Source organism: Zootoca vivipara, chromosome 10 (genome assembly GCF_963506605.1).
Source record: "Zootoca vivipara chromosome 10, rZooViv1.1, whole genome shotgun sequence".
NCBI classification, from domain to species: domain Eukaryota; kingdom Metazoa; phylum Chordata; class Lepidosauria; order Squamata; family Lacertidae; genus Zootoca; species Zootoca vivipara.
The window spans coordinates 69,654,526-69,673,652 of NC_083285.1; the positions used below are offsets into that span (position 1 = coordinate 69,654,526).

The 19,127-nt window shown below is 49.8% G+C and overlaps 2 protein-coding genes across 4 annotated transcripts in view; both read left to right on the top strand.

The window, feature by feature from the left end:
- The window catches only part of LOC132592719 (zinc finger protein 420-like), a 37,735-nt gene extending 19,106 nt beyond the window's left edge, over window positions 1-18,629 (top strand). The window contains exons 1-3 of one of the 2 annotated variants that reach the window (XM_060279302.1): window positions 13,107-13,329; window positions 14,805-14,952; window positions 15,908-18,629. In XM_060279302.1, the coding sequence (XP_060135285.1) occupies window positions 16,036-17,730 (1,695 nt within the window). In that variant the 5' untranslated portion in view covers window positions 13,107-13,329; window positions 14,805-14,952; window positions 15,908-16,035 and the 3' untranslated portion in view covers window positions 17,731-18,629. Of the gene's footprint in view, window positions 1-13,106; window positions 13,330-14,804; window positions 14,953-15,907 lie in introns of those variants that run through there. The other variant, XM_060279303.1, reaches the window with a different exon arrangement.
- On the top strand, window positions 4,697-10,064 carry LOC132592717 (zinc finger protein 658B-like). Of its 2 annotated transcripts, XM_060279298.1 has the most exons (3): window positions 4,697-4,829; window positions 6,219-6,349; window positions 7,294-10,064. In XM_060279298.1, the coding sequence occupies exon 3, from the start codon at window positions 7,478-7,480 to the stop codon at window positions 9,401-9,403; it is 1,926 nt and encodes a 641-aa protein (XP_060135281.1). In that variant the 5' UTR covers window positions 4,697-4,829; window positions 6,219-6,349; window positions 7,294-7,477; the 3' UTR covers window positions 9,404-10,064. The 2 variants fall into 2 exon arrangements, with proteins under 2 accessions (XP_060135281.1, XP_060135280.1); XM_060279297.1 differs by lacking the exon at window positions 4,697-4,829 and having other exon boundaries at window positions 5,699-6,349.
- Window positions 18,630-19,127: the final 498 nt, after the last annotated feature.

Consider the following 19,127-nt stretch of genomic DNA (forward strand, 5'->3'; position numbering starts at 1 on the left):
CACCACAAGACGGCGCTGTTGCGTGTCTTTCTTGTCCACCCAGAAGACCGGGCTGCCCCCTGCTGCCTTGCTTTCCCTTATGAACCCCCGCTTGAGGTTCTTGTCGATGAAAGCGCGCAGATCCTCCAGCTCCTGGTCTGACATGGCGTACAGCTTGGCTGGGGGTATCGTAGCCCCTGGCACCAGGTTGATCTGGCAGTCAAAAGGCCTGTGCGGGGGTAGGTGGTCGGACTCCGCTTCGCTGAAGACCTCCTGCAGGTCCCAGTACTGCTTGGGTATTGCCTCACCCCCTTTGATATGCATGGTGGCCACCGTGGCTATTGGAGGCCCCTCCCCTGGTTGGTGCTGCATGCAATGTTCCAGACAAAAGTCCGACCCAAACGTGATGCACCTCTGGTGCCAACTGATGGAGGGGTCGTGGCGCGCCAGCCAGCTCATGCCCAAGACGATGGGGGGGTCTGAGATGGTGGTGACGTTGAACGCCAGTGTCTCTGAGTGCCTTCCCACCGTCATTCTCATGGGGGGGGTTTGATGTGTGATGGCCCCTCCCAGCAGCTCCCTGCCGTCAATGGTTGCCACGTGCAGAGGAAAATCCAACTGCAAAAGCTGGATTTGGTGCTCTTCTGCAAAGCTTCTCGAGAAGAAGTTGGCGGACGCCCCACTGTCAATTAAGGCAAGGACTGTCAGGGGATAGCCATTTGGGAGCGTTAGCGTCACTTCTAGAACCACTCCTGCTCTGGGAGGGGTGGGCTGGCTCTGCACCTCTCTGTGCGGGTGGGCGGGCTGGGGCTGTTGTCTGCTGACTGTGCCTGGCTGCTGCCCCTTGTCTCCTGCAGCCAGGCTTTCCCGTTTCCCTGCTGTGGTGCTGCGTCAGTGGGGGAGGGCACCACCGTTCCCGCCTTTCCTTGCCACTCCCTGCGATGTGGGCAGTCTCTGACGAGATGCTGGGGTGAGTTGCAGAGAAAGCAATTCCCGCCCCTTCCCTCCTTGCGTCTTGGCGCCGCTGGGGTTTGAAAAGCCCGCGCGCGCGCGCTATCAATCTGCAAGGGCTCCTGGTCCTGGCTGGCTCCAGGCGTGGCTTGAAAGGGTTGTTGAGGGAGTGGCTTCTCCTGCGACCGTGGGAACCAAGCCCGCTTTGCGCGCGTCGCTTGCTTGTCGTTCCACCGGGATTCCTGCCTCACCCCCACCGCCAGAGCTGCTTTGCTCAGCTGATCCATAGTACTGGGCTTTGGACCTCTCGAGAGTTCATCCTTCACCTCCTCGCTCAAACCCAAGTAAAACGCAGCTTGCATGGGAGGCGAATCCAAAACCCACCCCAGTCTGTGCACCAGCATGGTGAATTTCGCCCAATATGCGCGAACTGTCATATTTCCTTGGCGTAAATTATGCAGTTCCTCCTTAGTCTGGTCCAAATGACTATCGGACGAATACATCGTCCTCAAACCTTCTAGAAATTGTTGGACATTTTTCATGCAAGGATTCTTGGTTGCGATTAATGGTCTTAGCCACTCCCTGGCTGCTCCGGTGAGATGTTCCACAATAAACGCTACTCTGTGCTCATCATCGGGGAACTCATTCTGGTGCAGCTCAAGAGCATACACGATCTCAGTCTCAAAGCCCTGAAACTCCTTCGGGTCTCCATTGAACTTGCTTACAAGGGTCCCTGCTCTCCTTCCTGGCAGCACTTGGACTTGGGGAGCCCCTCCCGCCTTGTTTTTCTCTGCATCCAGCTTGTTTTGGAGGTCTACCGCCACCGCCCTTAAATGCTGCTCTTTTTCCTGGAGCTCTCTCACCTGTTCCGCAAGTTGTAGCCGGTCGTCCTGGACCTTCTTAGTCTCCTCTTTAGCTGCCTTCAATTCTCCCTGCGCCTGCAGCGACAGCTGTTGCAGTTCTAGCTGGGCTTGCTCAGCGATCTGCCGCCACTTCTCCGCCTCGGACACGCTCATCCCGGCAACTCCGAAGTAGCCCAAAAAGGATTAGGAGGTTGCTGTCACAGTGGCCTGAGTGGACTACTTCAGAGTAACGACGCTACGCAGCTCTGCATTTTATTCTTTTATTGGTGCTGCGTATTTACAGTGCTCAAGTCATTGCTATTTACACGGAGCGATGTTGTCAGTCGGTTTCAGAACCTCCTAATGGCTTTTGGCGCGTCTTTCTCCAACACAAAAGCTTTGGCAGACCCATCCTCTTGCCCCTCCTCTTCCTGCGTAATTCTGGAGTTGGAGGGATGGGTCTTCCCCCCTTGCTTGCCCCTTCCTGTCCCACCTGGGACCCTGGCTCCTCTACCTTGCCTGAGCCTCGGACACGACTTCCTGCTTCCCCACTGGAATCGGAACTCTCCCTGCTTTCCCCTTTGCTCGGGGACGGGCTTGAACTCAGGAGGGGAGGGACTTCGCGATATCCCCTGTCCCTCACAGATACCTTTTGATAGAGAGGGAAAATCTGAATTGGTGGTGGGGAGTGAGGATTAGGGCTGGGCGATATATTAATAGCTCGTCCATACCGGTTTCTAGACCACATCACGATAACCTTTGAAAAACAATTGATATGGCAATAAACCACGAATCACAGTGTGTGTTTCTAGGATGTACCTGGAAGCAGCCGGCAGAAAACTTTGCTTCGTGAAGCCCCTGCACATGCCCAGTTGCTGACTTCCCTCCCAGACGACAGGAAGCGAAACACACACCTCCATTGCCCTGTGTCGTTCCAGCCTCTTTCCTCCCTTGCTCCCTTCTGCCGGTTTGTGTGCCTGACCTAGATATACTGTGGGTGTATTTTTTTACTGCCAAAACTGGATTTTGTGCCTCACTGGGAACCCAATGAGAACTGTATGCTTTGAACCCTCAGTAAACTATAACTGAAGAAGTCCTGCTTCCAGTGTGTGTGTGTGTGTGTGTGTGTGTGTGTGTGTGTTGTTGTTGTTGTTGTTGTTGTTGTTGTTGTTGTTTTGACCTCTGCATGGGAATTGCTCTGCACGTGGCCCCTTCCCCGCTGATACTTAAATCATGCCCTGGAGTTGCTGTACTCAAGCATGCAAGATGTGTGTGTGTGTGTGTGTGTGTGACTGGTTTTTCCACCAAACTCTGTCCCCCCTCCCCCCACCACATGATCTCCAAACACTGCTTCTTCACTAGAACTTATCCCTGCCTCCTACATATTCTGAAGAAAACTTTAAATTCTGTAATTTAATGGGAGATTCCCCGCCCCTAAGCCTAATTGCAAGAGGGGGAAGGAGGGGCTGCAGGTACCAGGGAAGTCTCCGGGGGGGGGGGGTCCATCTTCACTCATGAACCCCATGGGGCAGCCCCAGAGCTGCTGCTTATTCTGGGGTTTGGGGGTGATAGTACTTTCCCATTGTCCCAGAGGTTTTTATTCTTCCAGCTAGAGGACCACAGTGCATATTGTTATTGTACTGATTTTATTGTTGTTGCTGCTGCTGCTGTCATTGACTGGCAGGGTGGAAGGGGGTGGGGAGGCACCAGCTGGGGAAATGACAAGGGAAGAAGGCTTGGATCCCGGGTGTTGTATGCCCCCAAAGGCTATCAAAACTCCTAACTCTAGGTCTAGCCAGTGTGGTGTAGTGGTTAAGAGCAGTAGACTAGACTCGTAATCTGGGGAATCAGGTTCGAGTCTCCACTCTTCCACATGCAGCTGCTTGGTGACCTTGGTCTAGTCACACTTCTCTGAAGTCTCTCCGCCTCACTCACCTCACAGAGTGTTTGTTGTGGGAGAGGAAGGGAAAGGAGAATGTTAGCCGCTTTGAGACTCCTTCAGGTAGTGATAAAGCAGGATATCAAATCCAAAATCCAAACTCTAGGTCTGGCCAATAAAAGGCTGATATGGGAGCGGTTGGGGGCCAGGCTGGTTCTTTCTTTTTCACCTCTCCTCTGGGAAAGTGCTCTTTCTTTTGGGCTTTGATTACTTCTGCCTCCTTCAGTGCCCACGGCACCATCAACGAGGTACAATACTTTCCTTTGAACTTCTGTAGCCATGTAGGGCTCTCTCTCAGGACCGCTACCCAGGAGTCGGCGTATGGAAACTGCTCCCAACATCCAGGGTGTTTTGTCACACTTCGAAAGATCTGGTTGGTTAGGTCCAGGTCCTACGAGCCCTGGGAGAGTGGGGCTGTTTGCAGGGAGTTCTCAGTCATTTGGGGTTCATCGCTCCACCGTAAGTATTTGCGTTTGAATTTGCCAAAATTATTCACCATGCCTTGTAATGGAATCCATTCCTCCTATGAGTGTGCCCCCCCCCCATTATGCCTCCTGCTTGAGTTGTCAGTCTTCAGTGCCCACGGCACCATCAGTGAGGTACAATTCTGCCCCCCATTCCTGGTGTTAAGAGCACCAAGACCTAAAACATGGATGGAGCATTCTGAGGTCATGGCGTGGAGTGGGGGAAGGAAGGATTTTGCAATGTAACCATTGTGGGGGGGGCACTTTGCAGTTGGATTGCTGGGATCAGCCCCTCCCTCGCTCTCCTGATCCCCAGAAGGAAGAGGGGAGGGGGGAAACCTTCCTCTCCGCCCCCCACTAAATTCCTCCCCTCCCCTCCTGGAACATCCTTGTCTCACTCCGCCCCCTCAACCCCAAATCCCCTCCCCAATATGTTGCTCCTCCTCCTCGCCATCCGGCTTCTGTTCCGGGAATGGGGGGGGGGGAGGAGAGCCCCGTCCCAAACTGCCTGCTTCTCCCGGAAGTGGAGCTTCTACACCGGATTGCTCTTTTGCGCCGTAGCTCTAAGGGCGCGCGCTTTCGGAAAGGGGAGGAGGGGCGGCAGGGGAAACGCCCCCCCCCGTGGGAAAGAGAATCGGGAGCGAGGACGAAGAGGTAAAGGGGCCGCGGGGGGGGGGGAGAGAAAGGACCCAGAGACCCCCGCCAGCTCCGCAAAGCGCCATTCGTGGTTCCCGTCCGCATGGTGTCGATCCCTGCACGCGTGCTGCGAAGGGGGCTTTCCTTGGTCCCTTAGGCGCCTTGGCGGGGGGGGGACATGGGGCGCCCACCCAGGGGGTCCCCACGAGGACCCCCCTTGCCCCGTTTCCCCCACGCAGGGATCCCTGAGACCCTCTGGTCTCTGCATTGAGAAAGGCGGGCCAGGAAAGGGTTAACGGGAGCGGGGGACGCCTGGATAGAGACCCCCCCCTCGTCCCTTCTCTACTCGTCTTGGGGGGGGGCTCCGGATGGAGAGACAAGGGGTGCGGAGGGGAGACACAGGGAAAGAGAGCGGAGGGCGAAGAAGTGGGGGGGGGGAACATCCCTTATGCATTAAGTTAACTGCAGTACTTGTTCTGGGCAACGTGGCTGCAGTTCTCACTCAGGTCCACAACATGCAAATGATAGATTGAGAGTGCTGTTCACGGATTGGGTAGCTAGGGGGAGTTTGTTACTGTTGCAAATTACTGAATACTATATAAGACAGTCGGCTAACCAGTGTTTCCCAACCTTGTGCCTCCAGCTGTTTTTGGACTACAACTCCCATCATCCCTAGCTAGCAAGACCTTGGTCAGGAATGATGGGAATTGTAGTCCGAAAACAGCTGCAGGCACAAGGTTGGGAAAAACTGGGCTAAGCTACTGTTCAGTCTGGACTCAGAGCTAGAATAAAGAGCTGGCTGTTTTGAGAGCTGTGTCTTCATCCTTCTTAGCCACTATTCAACACCAACCATTGGTCCCCCTGGAGAGGAGAGGAAATCCCAAGAGGAAGAGGGGAGGGGAAGCTTCCCGGAAGCGGCTCTTTGTTTCCACACTCCCACCCAGGAAGCAGCCAGAAGCCTTTCCCTCTCTCTCAGGCTTCCATCTTTAAGTGTCTTTTCCACTGCCTGGTTCATTGAGGATGAGGATAATGTACACCTGTCATAAGAAACAGGGGTGCAGAGTCCGTGGAAAGACTCTCAGGATTGATATAGAAGTTGCACCTCAAAAGCATTTCTGTTCCTCTTATTCTTTGGAGACGCAGGTCAGTATATTTGGCATCAGTTTGGCTGCAGGAGTTGCTGGACATCATCCAACGGTCTTAGAGAGGTTCTCCTCCAGAGCCTTTTCTTCTCCTGAGGATAACCCACGAGGCAGCGAAGGTTTAGGATCCGAGTTTTCCTTCTCAATGGGGTCCCTTCCCCAATTGACGAGCCCCACCTTCCCTTCACTTTCCTCTGCAACATGGACAGAATCTGCCTTCTTGACTGAGGGATTCACTATTGTTCTCATCCTCTCCATCCACCAGGGCCTGCCTTCACCTGCAGCAGAATTCCCCAACCCACCAAGGATTTGAGACCCATCAGCTATCCTCACCTGGTTTAGCCGGCCAGTTGAAGCCGTTGCTTGGATCACGGCCCCTGTTGCATACTGACACAGGTGAGCACTCAGTGCAGGGTGGGGACCCCCCATAACCTGTCGGCCACCAAAGGTACTACTACTCCCCTAACACCCCAAGACATCCTATAATTATGATATTTAAGATGGATCAGGAATAAATTCATGTCCCCAGAAATAACACAACTTCTGGCCATTAATGAATCAATACTACATGTTCAAGGTTGAAGTTTCCCTTAAGTACAGTTATCCATTTGCCTTTAATATCAAGCTTTTTCAGTGCCAGATTAGGATAGTCCAGAAGATGGGCACGAGATCAGGCAGCACATCATTATTATAAAGAACAATGGGGGTGGGTGTTTCCGTCTGGGATCCCCATGTGCCAGTTGCTTTCCTTCGGCTTCTCCTGCTCTTTTCATGCAATGTGAGGCATGTAGACGGAGGTCCATCTCCAAGGACAGGAGCTTCCCTGAGCACCCATTCAGCTGACCCCAAGCACCAAGCCTTGTAACTACGGTTGTTCTCTGACTGACCCAGACCACAGTCCCTGGAAAAGACGTAGACCTGGGTCTCACAGAATGGTCCATATGGACCTCCTGAGGCCAATGGGACTGTGCAGGGGATTAATGAAGATCTAGAGGGGGAAACGGGGGTGAATGGAGGATTATGATGCAGAGGATGGGAAATGTTCAAAGGAATGATGGAGAAAGAGAGGACCTGTTGATGGACAGAGAGCAGCTGCCTTTCCTGTGAGGAAAGAATAGATTTGAAAAGGCTGTATTCCCAGATCATGCTGCTTTATTAACGATGATTGAGGACTATGAAAGGTTGCTGGTGCATTACTATCATTTGATGACATTGCATCTTCATTTCCTAAAATCTGGGAACATGGGTGGAGAATGTAGGAGACATCGCAATAAGAGAGGTTGCTAATGGTGCTTGATGTGTTCTTTTTTTCTTTGTTCTCTTCCTTGAAACCCAAACAGGACTTCTTCTCAGCCCATTCTGAGGAAAGTGATGGAGAAGAGAAGTCAGAATTTCGGGGGAGGGAGAAACTTTCATTTCACTAGAAAAAAACGTTATAATGTGTGAAAAGTGGAATATGCTTCACTGAATGAGCACACATAGCTCACATCAACTATCTCAAAAAGGGAGAAACCGTTTAAAGGTATGGAGAATGGAAAGAGTTTAACTGATAGTGGAACACTTAGAACACATCAGGGGACTCACATGGGCAAGAAAGGATTCCAATGCAAGGAGTCTGGAAAGAGCTTCAATCAGAGGGGAAACCTCAATAAACATCAGCGGACTCACACAAGTGAAAAACTATATAAATGTATGGAGTGTGGAAAGAGTTTTAGTGATAGTGGACGCCTTAGACAACATCAACGGACTCACACAGGAGAGAAACCTTTTAAATGTATCAAGTGCGGAAAGTGCTTTAGTGAGAATGGAAAGCTTAGAAGACATCAACGGGTTCACACAGGGGAGAAACCTTTTAAATGCATGGAGTGCGAAAAAAGCTTCAGTCAGAGTGGAAACCTTAAATTACACCAGCGAACTCACATGGGAGAAAAACCATATGATTGCATGGAGTGTGGAAAAAGCTTCCGTTTCAATGCAAGACTTAAAACACATCAACGGACTCACACAGGAGAGAAACCATTTAAGTGCATGGAGTGTGGAAAGAGCTTCTGTCAGAGTGGACAACTAAATATACACCTACAGATTCACACAGGAGAGAAACCATTTAAATGTATGGAGTGTGGAAAGAGTTTTAGTGATAATGGAAACCTTAGAAGACACCAACGGACTCACACAGGAGAGAAACCATATAAATGTATGGAGTGTGGAAAGAGTTTTAGTGATAATGGAAACCTTAGACAACATCAACGGACTCACACAGGAGAAAAACCATATAAATGCATGGAGTGTGGAAAGAGCTTCAGTTGGACTGGACAACTCAGTATTCATCTACAGACTCACACGGGCGAAAAACCATTTAAATGCATGGAGTGCGAAAAAAGCTTCAGTCAGAGTGGAGACCTTAAATTACACCAGCGAACTCACACGGGAGAAAAACCATATGAATGCATGGAGTGTGGAAAAAGCTTCCGTTTCAATGCAAGACTTAAAACACATCAACGCACTCACACAGGAGAGAAACCATTTAAATGCATGGAGTGTGGAAAGGGCTTCTGTCAGAGTGGACAACTCAATATACACCTACAGATTCACACAGGGGAGAAACCTTTTAAATGCATGGAGTGCGGAAAAAGCTTCAGCTTAAATGCAAAGCTTAGAAGCCATCAACGGACTCACACAGGAGAGAAACCATATAAATGTATGGAGTGTGGAAAGAGTTTCAGTCACAGTGGTCACCTCAATATACATCTACAGACTCACACAGGAGAGAAACCGTATAAATGTATGGAGTGTGGGAAGAGCTTCAGTCAGAGTGGACAACTTAGAGGACATCTTCAGACTCATACAGGAGAGAAACCATTTAAATGCATGGAGTGTGGGAAGAGCTTCAGTTTAAATTCAAACCTTAGAAGCCATCAACGGACTCACACGGGTGAAAAACCATATAAATGTATGGAGTGTGGAAAGAGTTTTAGTGGTAATACAAACCTTAGAAAACATCAACGGACTCACACAGGAGAGAAACCATATAAATGTATGGAGTGTGGAAAGAGTTTCAGTTACAGTGGACACCTCAATAGACATCTACGGACTCATACAGGGGAGAAACCATATAAATGCATGGAGTGTGGAAAGAACTTCAGTCACAGTAGACAACTCAATAGACATCTACAGATTCACACAGGGGAGGAACCATATAAATGCATGGAGTGTGAAAAGAGCTTCAGTTTCAATGAGTCCCTTAGAAGACACCAACGGACTCACACAGGAGAGAAACCATATAAATGTATGGAGTGTGGAAAGAGTTTTAGTGATAATGGAAACCTTAGACAACATCAACGGACTCACACAGGAGAAAAACCATATAAATGTATGGAGTGTGGAAAGAGTTTCAGTCACAGTGGAAATCTTAGAAAACATCAGCAGACACACGGGAAAGAAACCATATAAATGTATGGCATGTGGAAGGAACTTCAGTCAGAGGGGAGCCCTTGATTTAAGTCAAGAAACTAACACAAGAGACAAACCATACAAATGTCAGGAAAGTAGATAGAGGGTCAGTCCTAGTGGAAGTCCTATATCAACAGACTCTTGAGCAGGAAGAACTTTTATAGTTTAACCGTACAAACCCATCAACAACTCAAGAGGAGAAGCAGTTTAAATGGAAAGATTTGCAGAAAGTGCTTTTGTTATAATGGAGTGTTTAAGAAACATCTTGGGACTCTCACAGGGGAGAACCCATTTAGATATATGGAACTAGTGGAATTCAGCCCGTTTAGTAAACGGGCGCTAGCTGGGCGGGAACAGAGGGGAAGCCCTGGGACGGCGCAGGCGTCGCCTCCACCAGCGGGGATGTGCGTGGAAGACCCCAGGCTCCACCTGGGTGGTTTGCTGTGGCGGCGGGTGGGCGGTTTGTGTGTGTGTGTGTGTGTGTGTGTGTGTGTGTGAGAGAGAGAGAGAGAGAGAGAGAGAGAGAGAGAGAGAGAGAGAGAGAAGTGAGCGGGGCTTTTCTGGGATGTGCCGCCTGCGCGAGCTAAGTGCGCATTGCAGCCAGGCTGGTGGCAAGTTTGCACTCAGGGTCACTGTGGAATAGGGAGGACTGAATGTATTGGGGGTGGGAAGGGTGGGGGGGGTTGTGTGTGTGTGCGGTATGTGTGTGGAGAGAGATGTGGTGGTCAAGCCACTCCGGCTCCAGCCTCTTATCAAAAGGTTGCTCTGGATCCCGTTTCCCTAAGCAACACCCAATAAAAGCCTCCATAAAAAATAAAAATAAAATAAAAGCACAGCCGAGAGAGGGGCAGACGCAGACGGCTTTCTCTCCCCTTCGCCCCAAATGCTTTAATTTCCCCTCAAACGCGGCCTGTCTGGACGGAGGAATCGAGGCTCTCGTTCGCTCGCTCGGCTTTGTGGGCGTTGTAGTTTCCCTTTCCCTCCTCCCTGCGCGGTATTAGAGACGGCTGTGTCGGGACGGGGGGTGGGTGGGCTGTGGCGGGCCAGGAGCGTGTCCTGCTCAGCTGTGTGTGTGTAAGAGAGAGAGAGCGCGAGCGCGCGCGAAGGGAAAAAGCAGCAGCCGTGAGAGGGGAAAGTTGCGGCTGCGTTTCCCTCCAGTGACTGCCTGAGGTGGTTTGCTGTGGCGACGGGCGGGCGGTTTGTGTGTGTGTGTGCGCGAGAGAGAGAGAGAGAGAGAGAGAGAGAGAGAGAAGCGCACGGGTCTATCCCGCAGCCTCCTCCTTCTCGCACTGCTGCTTAGAAGCGAGTGGTTGGCGACCGCAAACGGTAGGCAGAAGGGTTGGGGGGAGAGAGCGCGCGCCTGCGTTCCAAGTCTCTGGTCCAATCCCTGTATCCCTGGGGTACATGCGCAGTACCCCAGGGACACACGGGACAACTGGACGCAGGGACAACTTGGACATTATTATATAGGATGTGGGACATGTTCCTCTCAGAATCCACTCTTTTCTTCACAGCAATGAACTCAGCAGGAAATCAGTCTTAAAAGCATGATGTGTATTTGAAGTTCTTGTGTTTATATGTAAAACTGAACAGTAATGAAATATTGAAGGCAATGTCTCACAATAGGGAGTATAATTTTAGATGTAAGATACCTTTTGATAGAGAGGGAAAATCTGAATTGCTGGTGGGGAGTGAGGATTAGGGCTGGGCGATATATTAATAGCTCGTCCCTACCGGTTTCTAGACCACATCACGATAACCTTTGAAAAACAATTGATATGGCAATAAACCACGAATCACAGTGTGTGTTTCTAGGATGTACCTGGAAGCAGCCGGCAGAAAACTTTGCTTCGTGAAGCCCCTGCACATTCCCAGTTGCTGACTTCCCTCCCAGGTGACAGGAAGAGAAACACACACCTCCATTGCCCTGTGTCGTTCCAGCCTCTTTCCTCCCTTGCTCCCTTCTGCCGGTTTGTGTGCCGGACTTAGATATACTGTGGGCGTATTTTTTTACTACTGAAACTGGATTTGCTCTCAGGAGCTAAATTTTGTGCCTCACTGGGGACCCACTGAGAACTGTAGGCTTTGAACCCTCAGTAAACTATAAATGAAGAAGTCCTGCTTCCAGTGTGTGTGTGTGTGTGTGTTGTTGTTGTTGTTGTTGTTTTGACCTCTGCATGGGAATTGTTCTGCACGTGGCCCCTTCCCCGCTGATACTTAGTTTATGCCCTGGAGTTGCTGTACTCAAGCATGCAAGATGGGTGTGTGTGTGTGTGTGTGTGTGTGCGTGCGTGTGACTGGTTTTTCCACCAAACTCTGTCCCCCCTCTCCCCACCACATGATCTCCAAACACTGCTTCTTCACTAGAACTTGTCCCTGCCTCCTACGCATTCTGAAGAAAACTTAAAATTCTGTAATTTAATGGGAGATTCCCCGCCCCTAAGCCTAATTCCAAGAGGGGGAAGGAGGGGCTGCAGGTACCAGGGAAGTCTCCTGGTGGGTCCATCTTCACTCATGTACCCCATGGGGCACCCCAGAGCTATTGCTGCTGCTGCTGCTGCTGTCATGGACTGGCAGGGTGGAAGGTGGGGGGAGGCACCAGCTGGGGAACTGACAAGGGAAGAGGGCTTGGATCCCGGGTGTTGTATGCCCCCAAAGGCTATCCAAACTCTTAGCTCTAGGTCTAGCCAGTGTGGTGTAGTGGTTAAGAGGGGTAGACTAGACTCGTAATCTGGGGAACCGGGTTCACGTCTCCGCTCCTCCACATGCAGCTGCTGGGTGACCTTGGGCTAGTCACACTTCTCTGAAGTCTCTCAGGCTCACTCACCTCACAGAGTGTTTGTTGTGGAGGAGGAAGGGAAAGGAGAATGTTAGCCGCTTTGAGACTCCTTCGGGTAGTGATAAAGCGGGATATCAAATCTAAAATCCAAACTCTAGGTCTGGCCAATAAAAGGCTGATACGGGAGCCGTTGGGGGCCAGGCTGGTTCTTTCTTTTTCACCTCTCCTCTGGGAAAGTGCTCTTTCTTTTGGGCTTTGATTACTTCTGCCTCCTTCAGTGCCCACGGCACCATCAACATACTTTCCTTTGAACTTCTGTAGCCATGTAGGGCTCTCTCTCAGGACCGCTACCCAGGAGTCGGCGTATGGAAACTGCTCCCAACATCCAGGGTGTTTTGTCACACTTCGAAAGATCTGGTTGGTTAGGTCCAGGTCCTTTGAGCCCGGGGGGAGGGGGGCTGTTTGCAGGGAGTTCTCAGTCATTTGGGGTTCATCCCTCCACTGTATTTGCGTTTGAATTTGCCAGAAATTATTCACCATGCCTTGTAATGGAGTCCATTCCTCCTATGAGTGTGCCCCCCCCATTATGCCTCCTACTTGAGTTGTCAGCCTTCAGTGCCCACTGCACCAAGCGAGGTACAATTCTGCCCCCCATTCCTGGTGTTAACAGCACCAAGACCTAAAACATGGATGGAGCATTCTGAGGTCATGGCCTGGAGTGGGGGAAGGAAGGATTTTGCAACGTAACCATTGTGGGGGGGGGCACTTTGCGGTTGGATTGCTGGGATCAGCCCCTCCCTCGTTCTCCTGATCCCCAGAAGGAAGAGGGGAGTGGGGAAACCTTCCTCTCCCCCCACTAAATTCCTCCCCACTCCTCCCGGCACATCTTTCCCTCCCTCCGCCCCCTCAACCTCAAATCCCCTCCCCAATATGTTGCTCCTCCTCCTCGCCATCCAGCTTCTGTTCCGGGAATGGGGGGGGGAGAGCCCCCTCCCAAACTGCCTGCTTCTCCCGGAAGTGGAGCTTCTACAGCGGATGGCTGCTCTGCGCCGTAGCTCTAGGGGCGCGCGCTTTCGGGAAGGAGAGGTGGTACACGCAGGGGAAATCCCCCCCCGTGGGAAAGAGAATCGGGAACGAGGGGAAAGAGGTAAAGGGGCCGCGGGGGGGGGAAGGACCCAGAGACCCCCGCCAGCTCCCCAGAGCGCCATTCGTGGTTCCCGTCTGCATGTTGTCGATCCCTGCACGCGTGCTGCGAAGGGAGCTTTCCTTGGCCCCTTAGGCGCCTTGGCAGGGGGGGGACATGGGGCGCCCACCCAGGGGGTCCCCACGAGGACCCCCCTTGCCCCGTTTCCCCCACGCACAGATCCCTGAGACACTGTGGTCTCTGCATGGAGAAAGGCGGGCCAGGAAAGGGTTAACGGGAGCGGGGGACGCCTGGATAGAGACCCCCCTCGTCCCTTCTCTACTCGTCTTTGGGGGGGGGGCTCCGGATGGAGAGACAAGGGGCGCGGAGGGGAGACACAGGGAAAGAGAGGGGAGGGCGAGGAAGGGGGGGGGGAGCATCCATGGGGCAGGGAAGGAAAATATGGGGCGGGGGGAGATCGGAAGACCAGATTTTAGGGAGACGTCCCAATCGTGGAGCCCGAGGGGAAGCTCCGGAACGACCAAGGTAACCAGAGAGGGATCCCTGGAAAGGGGGGGGGGTCCAGCCCCCTACCCCTTCCTTCCTGCATGCTCCATCCTCTTCCCACCCCAGAAGCCCCTTCCCTGCCCAGACTCATAGGTTCTTCCAAGTCCAACTGTTATGTATTAAGTTAACTGCAATTCTTACCCTGCCCACTTTTGCTGCAGTTCTCACTCAGGTCCACAACATGCAAATGAAGGATTGAGAGTGCTGTTCACGGATTGGGTAGCTAGGGGAAGTTTGTTACTGTTGCAAGTTACAGAATACTATATAAACCAGTTGGCTAAGCTACTGTTCAGTCTGGACTCAGAGCTAGAATAAAGAGCTGGCTGTTTTGAGAGCTGTGTCTTTCTTCATCCTTCTTAGCCACTATTCTACACCAACCATTGGTCCCCCTGGAGAGGAGAGGAAATCCCAAGAGGAAGAGGGGAGGGGAAGCTTCCCTGAAGTGGCTCTTTGTTTCCGCACTCCCACCCAGGAAGCAGCCAGAAGCCTTTCCCTCTCTCTCAGGCTTCCATCTTTAAGTGTCTTTTCCACTGCCTGGTTCATTGAGGATGAGGATAATGTACACCTGTCATAAGAAACAGGGGTGCAGAGTCCGTGGAAAGACTCTCAGGATTGATATAGAAGTTGCACCTCAAAAGCATTTCTGTTCCCCTTATTCTTTGGAGACGCAGGTCAGTATGTTTGGCATCAGTTTGGCTGCAGGAGTTGCTGGACACCATCCAACGGTCTTAGAGAGGTTCTCCTCCAGAGCCTTTTCTTCTCCTGAGGATAACCCACGAGGCAGCGAAGGTTTAGGATCCGAGTTTTCCTTCTCAATGGGGTCCCTTCCCCAATTGACGAGCTCCATCTTCCTTTCACTTTCCTCTGCAACATGGACAGAATCTGCCTTCTTGACAGTGGGATTCACTATTGTTCTCACCCTCTCCATCCAGCAGGGCCTGCCTTCACCTGCAGCAGAATTCCCCAACCCACCAAGGATTGGAGACCCATCAGCTATCCTCACCTGGTTTAGCCGGCCAGTTGAAGCCGTTGCTTTGATCACAGCCCCAGTTGCATGCTGGCAGCTTCTGGAAGCCACAGGTGAGCGCTCAGTGCAGGGTGGGAACCCCCCCCCCCAAACATGTCGGCCACCAAAGGGAGTTCTGCTCCCCTAACACCCCAAGGCATCCTATAATTATGATATTTAAGATGGATCAGGAATAAATTAATGTCCCCAGAAATAACACAACTTCTGGCCATTAATGAATAAATACTACATGTTCAAGGTTGAAGTTTCCCTTAAGTACAGTTATCCATTTGCCTTTGATATCCAGCTTTTTCAGTGCCAGATTAGGATAGTCCTGTGTCAGAAGAGGGGCACAAGGTCAGACAGCACATCATTATTATAATTAACAATGGAGGTGGGTGTTTCCATCTGGGATCCCCATGCTCCAACTACTGCTCCTTCTGCTTCTCCTACTCTCTCCATGCAATGAGAGGCATGTAGACGGAGGTCCATCTCCAAGAACAGGAGCTTCCCTGAGCACCCATTCAGCTGACCCCAAGCGCCAAGCCTTGTCTCTAGTCCTCTGACTGACCCAGACCACAGTCCCTGGAAAAGACGTAGACCTGGGTCTCACAGAATGGTCCACATGGACCTCCTGAGGCCAATGGGACTGTGCAGGTGATTCATGAAGATTTAGAGGTGGAAACGGGGGTGGATGGAGGATTATGATGCAGAGGATGGGAAATGTTCAAAGGAATGATGAAACGGAGAAAGAGAGGACCTGTTGATGGACAGAGAGCAGCTGCCTTTCCTGTGAGGAAAGAATAGATTTGAAAAGGCTGTATTCCAAGATCATGCTGCTTTATTAACGATGATTGAGGACTATGAAAGGTTGCTGATGCATTACTATCATTTGATGACATTGCATCTTCATTTCCTAAAATCTTGGAACATGGGTGGAGAATGTAGGAGACGTCGAAATAAGAGAGGTTGCTAATGGTGCTTGATGTGTTCTTTTTTTCTTTGTTCTCTTCCTTGAAACCCAAACAGGACTTCTTCTCAGCCCATTCTGCGGAAAGCGATGGAGAAGACAAGTCAGAATTTCGGGGGAGGGAGCAACTTTCATTTCATTAGGAATAGACATCAAAATGTGTGAAATGTGGAATATGCCTCACTGAATGAGCACACATAGCTCACATCAACTATCTCAAAGAGCAAAGAAACCATTTAAAGGTATGGAGAGTGGAAAGAGTTTTACTGATAGTGGAACACTTAGAACACATCAGGGGAATCACATGGGGAAGAAAGGATTCCAATGCAAGGAGTCTGGAAAGAGGTTCAATCAGAGGGGAAACTTCAATAAACATCAGCGGACTCACACAAGTGAAAAACTATATAAATGTATGGAGTGTGGAAAGAGCTTTAGTAATAGTGGAAGCCTTAGACAACATCAACGGACTAACACAGGAGAGAAACCATATGAATGTATGGAGTGTGGAAAGAGCTTCAGTTTAAATGCAAACCTTAGAAGACACCAACGGATTCACACAGGAGAGAAACCATATGAATGTATGGAGTGCGGAAAGAGTTTTAGTGATAATGGAAACCTTAGAAGACACCAACGGGTTCACACAGGGGAGAAACCTTTTAAATGCATGGAGTGTGGAAAGAGCTTCAGTTGGAGTAGACAACTCCATATTCATCTACAGACTCACACGGGAGAAAAACCATTTAAATGTATGGAGTACGGAAAAAGCTTCAGTCAGAGTGGAGACCTTAAATTACACCAGCAAACTCACATGGGAGAAAAACCATATGAATGCATGGAGTGTGGAAAAAGCTTCCATTTCAATGCAAGACTTAAAACACATCAACGGACTCACACAGGAGAGAAACCATTTAAGTGCATGGAGTGTGGAAAGCGCTTCAGTTTAAATGCAAACCTTAGAAGCCATCAACGGACTCACACGGGTGAAAAACCATATAAATGTATGGAGTGTGGAAAGAACTTCAGTAAGAGGGTACAACTCAATATACATCTACAGATTCACACAGGGGAGAAACCATTTAAATGCATGGAGTGTGGAAAGAGCTTCAGTTTAAATGCGTGCCTTAGAAGACACCAACGGAATCACACAGGAGAGAAACCATATAAATGTATGGAGTGTGGAAAGAGTTTCAGTCACAGTGGACAATTCAACATACATCTAGAGACTCACACAGGGGAGAAGCCATTTAAATGCATGGAGTGTGGAAAGAGCTTCAGTTTAAATGCAAACCTTAGAAGCCATCAACGGACTCACACGGGTGAAAAACCATATAAATGTATGGAGTGTGGAAAGAGTTTTAGTGATAATGGAAACTTTGGAAAACATCAACGGACTCACACAGGAGAGAAACCATATAAATGTATGGAGTGTGGAAAGAGTTTCAGGTACAGTGGACACCTCAATAGACATTTACAGACTCACACAGGAGAGAAACCATATAAATGCATGGAGTGTGGAAAGAAATTCAGTAGGAGTAGACAACTCAATAGACATCTACAGATTCACACAGGGGAGAAGCCATTTAAATGCATGGAGTGTGGAAAGAGCTTCAGTTTCAATGAGTCCCTTAGAAGACACCAACGGACTCACATAGGAGAGAAACCATATAAATGTATGGAGTGTGGAAAGAGTTTTAGTGATAATGGAAACCTTAGACAACATCAACGGACTCACACAGGAGAGAAACCATATAAATGTATGGGGTGTGGAAAGAGTTTCAGTCACAGTGGAAATCTTAGAAAACATCAGCAGACACAGGGAAGAAACCATATAAATGTATGGCATGTGGAAGGAACTTCAGTCAGAGGGGAGCCCTTGATTTAAGTCAAAAAACTTGCACAAGAGACAAACCATGTAAATGTCAAGAAAGTAGATAGAGGGTCAGTCCTAGTGGAAGTCCTGTATCAACAGACTCATGAGCAGGAAGAACTTTAATAGTTTAACCATACAAACCCATCAACAACTGAAGAGTAGAAGCAGTTTAAATGGAAAGATTTGCAGAAAGTGCTTTTGTTATAATGGAGTGTTTAAGAAACATCTTGGGACTCTCACAGGGGAGAACCCATTTAGATGTATGGAATGTGGGACATGTTCCTCTCAGGGTCCACTCTTTTCTTCACAGCAATAAACTCAGGAGGAAATCAGTCTTCAAAGCATGATGTGTATGTGAAGTTCTTGTGTTTATATGTAAAACAACAGTAATGAAATATTTAAGGCAATGTCTCACAATAGGGAGTATAATTTTAGATGCAAGATACCTTTTGATAGAGAGGGAAAATCTGAATTGCTGGTGGGGAGTGAGGATTAGGGCTGGGCGATATATTAATAGCTCGTCCATACCGGTTTCTAGACCACATCGCGATAACCTTTGAAAAACAATTGATATGGCAATAAACCACGAATCACAGCGTGTGTTTCTGGGATGTGCCTGGAAGCAGCCGGCAGAAAACTTTGCTTCGTGAAACCCCTGAAGATGCCCAGTTGCTGACTTCCCTCCCAGACGACAGGAAGCGAAACACACACCTCCATTGCCCTGTGTCGTTCCAGCCTCTTTCCTCCCTTGCTCCCTTCTGCCGGTTTGTGTGCCTGACTTAGATATACTGTGGGTGTATATTTTTTTACTGCTGAAACTGGATTTGCTCTCAGGAGCTAAGCTTTGTGCCTCACTGGGGACGCAATGAGAACTGTATGCTTTGAGCCCTCAGTAAACTATTACTGAAGAAGTCCTGCTGCCTGTGTGTGTGTGTGTGTGTGTGTGTGTGTGTGTTGTTGTTGTTGTTGTTGTTGTTGTTGTTGTTTTGACCTCTGCATGGGAATTGCTCTGCACGTGGCCCCTTCCCCGCTGATACTTAGTTTATGCCCTGGAGTTGCTGTACTCAAGCATGCAAGATGGGTGTGTGTGTGTGTGTGTGTGTGTGTGTGTGACTGGTTTTTCCACCAAACTCTGTCCCCCTCCCCCCACCACATGATCTCCAAACACTGCTTCTTCACTAGAACTTATCCCTGCCTCCTACGCATTCTGAAGAAAACATAAAATTCTGTAATTTAATGGGAGATTCCCCGCCCCTAAGCCTAATTGCAAGAGGGAGAAGGAGGGGCTGCAGGTACCAGGGAAGTCTCCTGGGGGCGGGGCATCTTCACTCATGAACCCCATGGGGCACCCCAGAGCTGCTGCTTATTCTGGGGTTTGGGGATGATAGTACTTTTCCATTGTCCCAGGA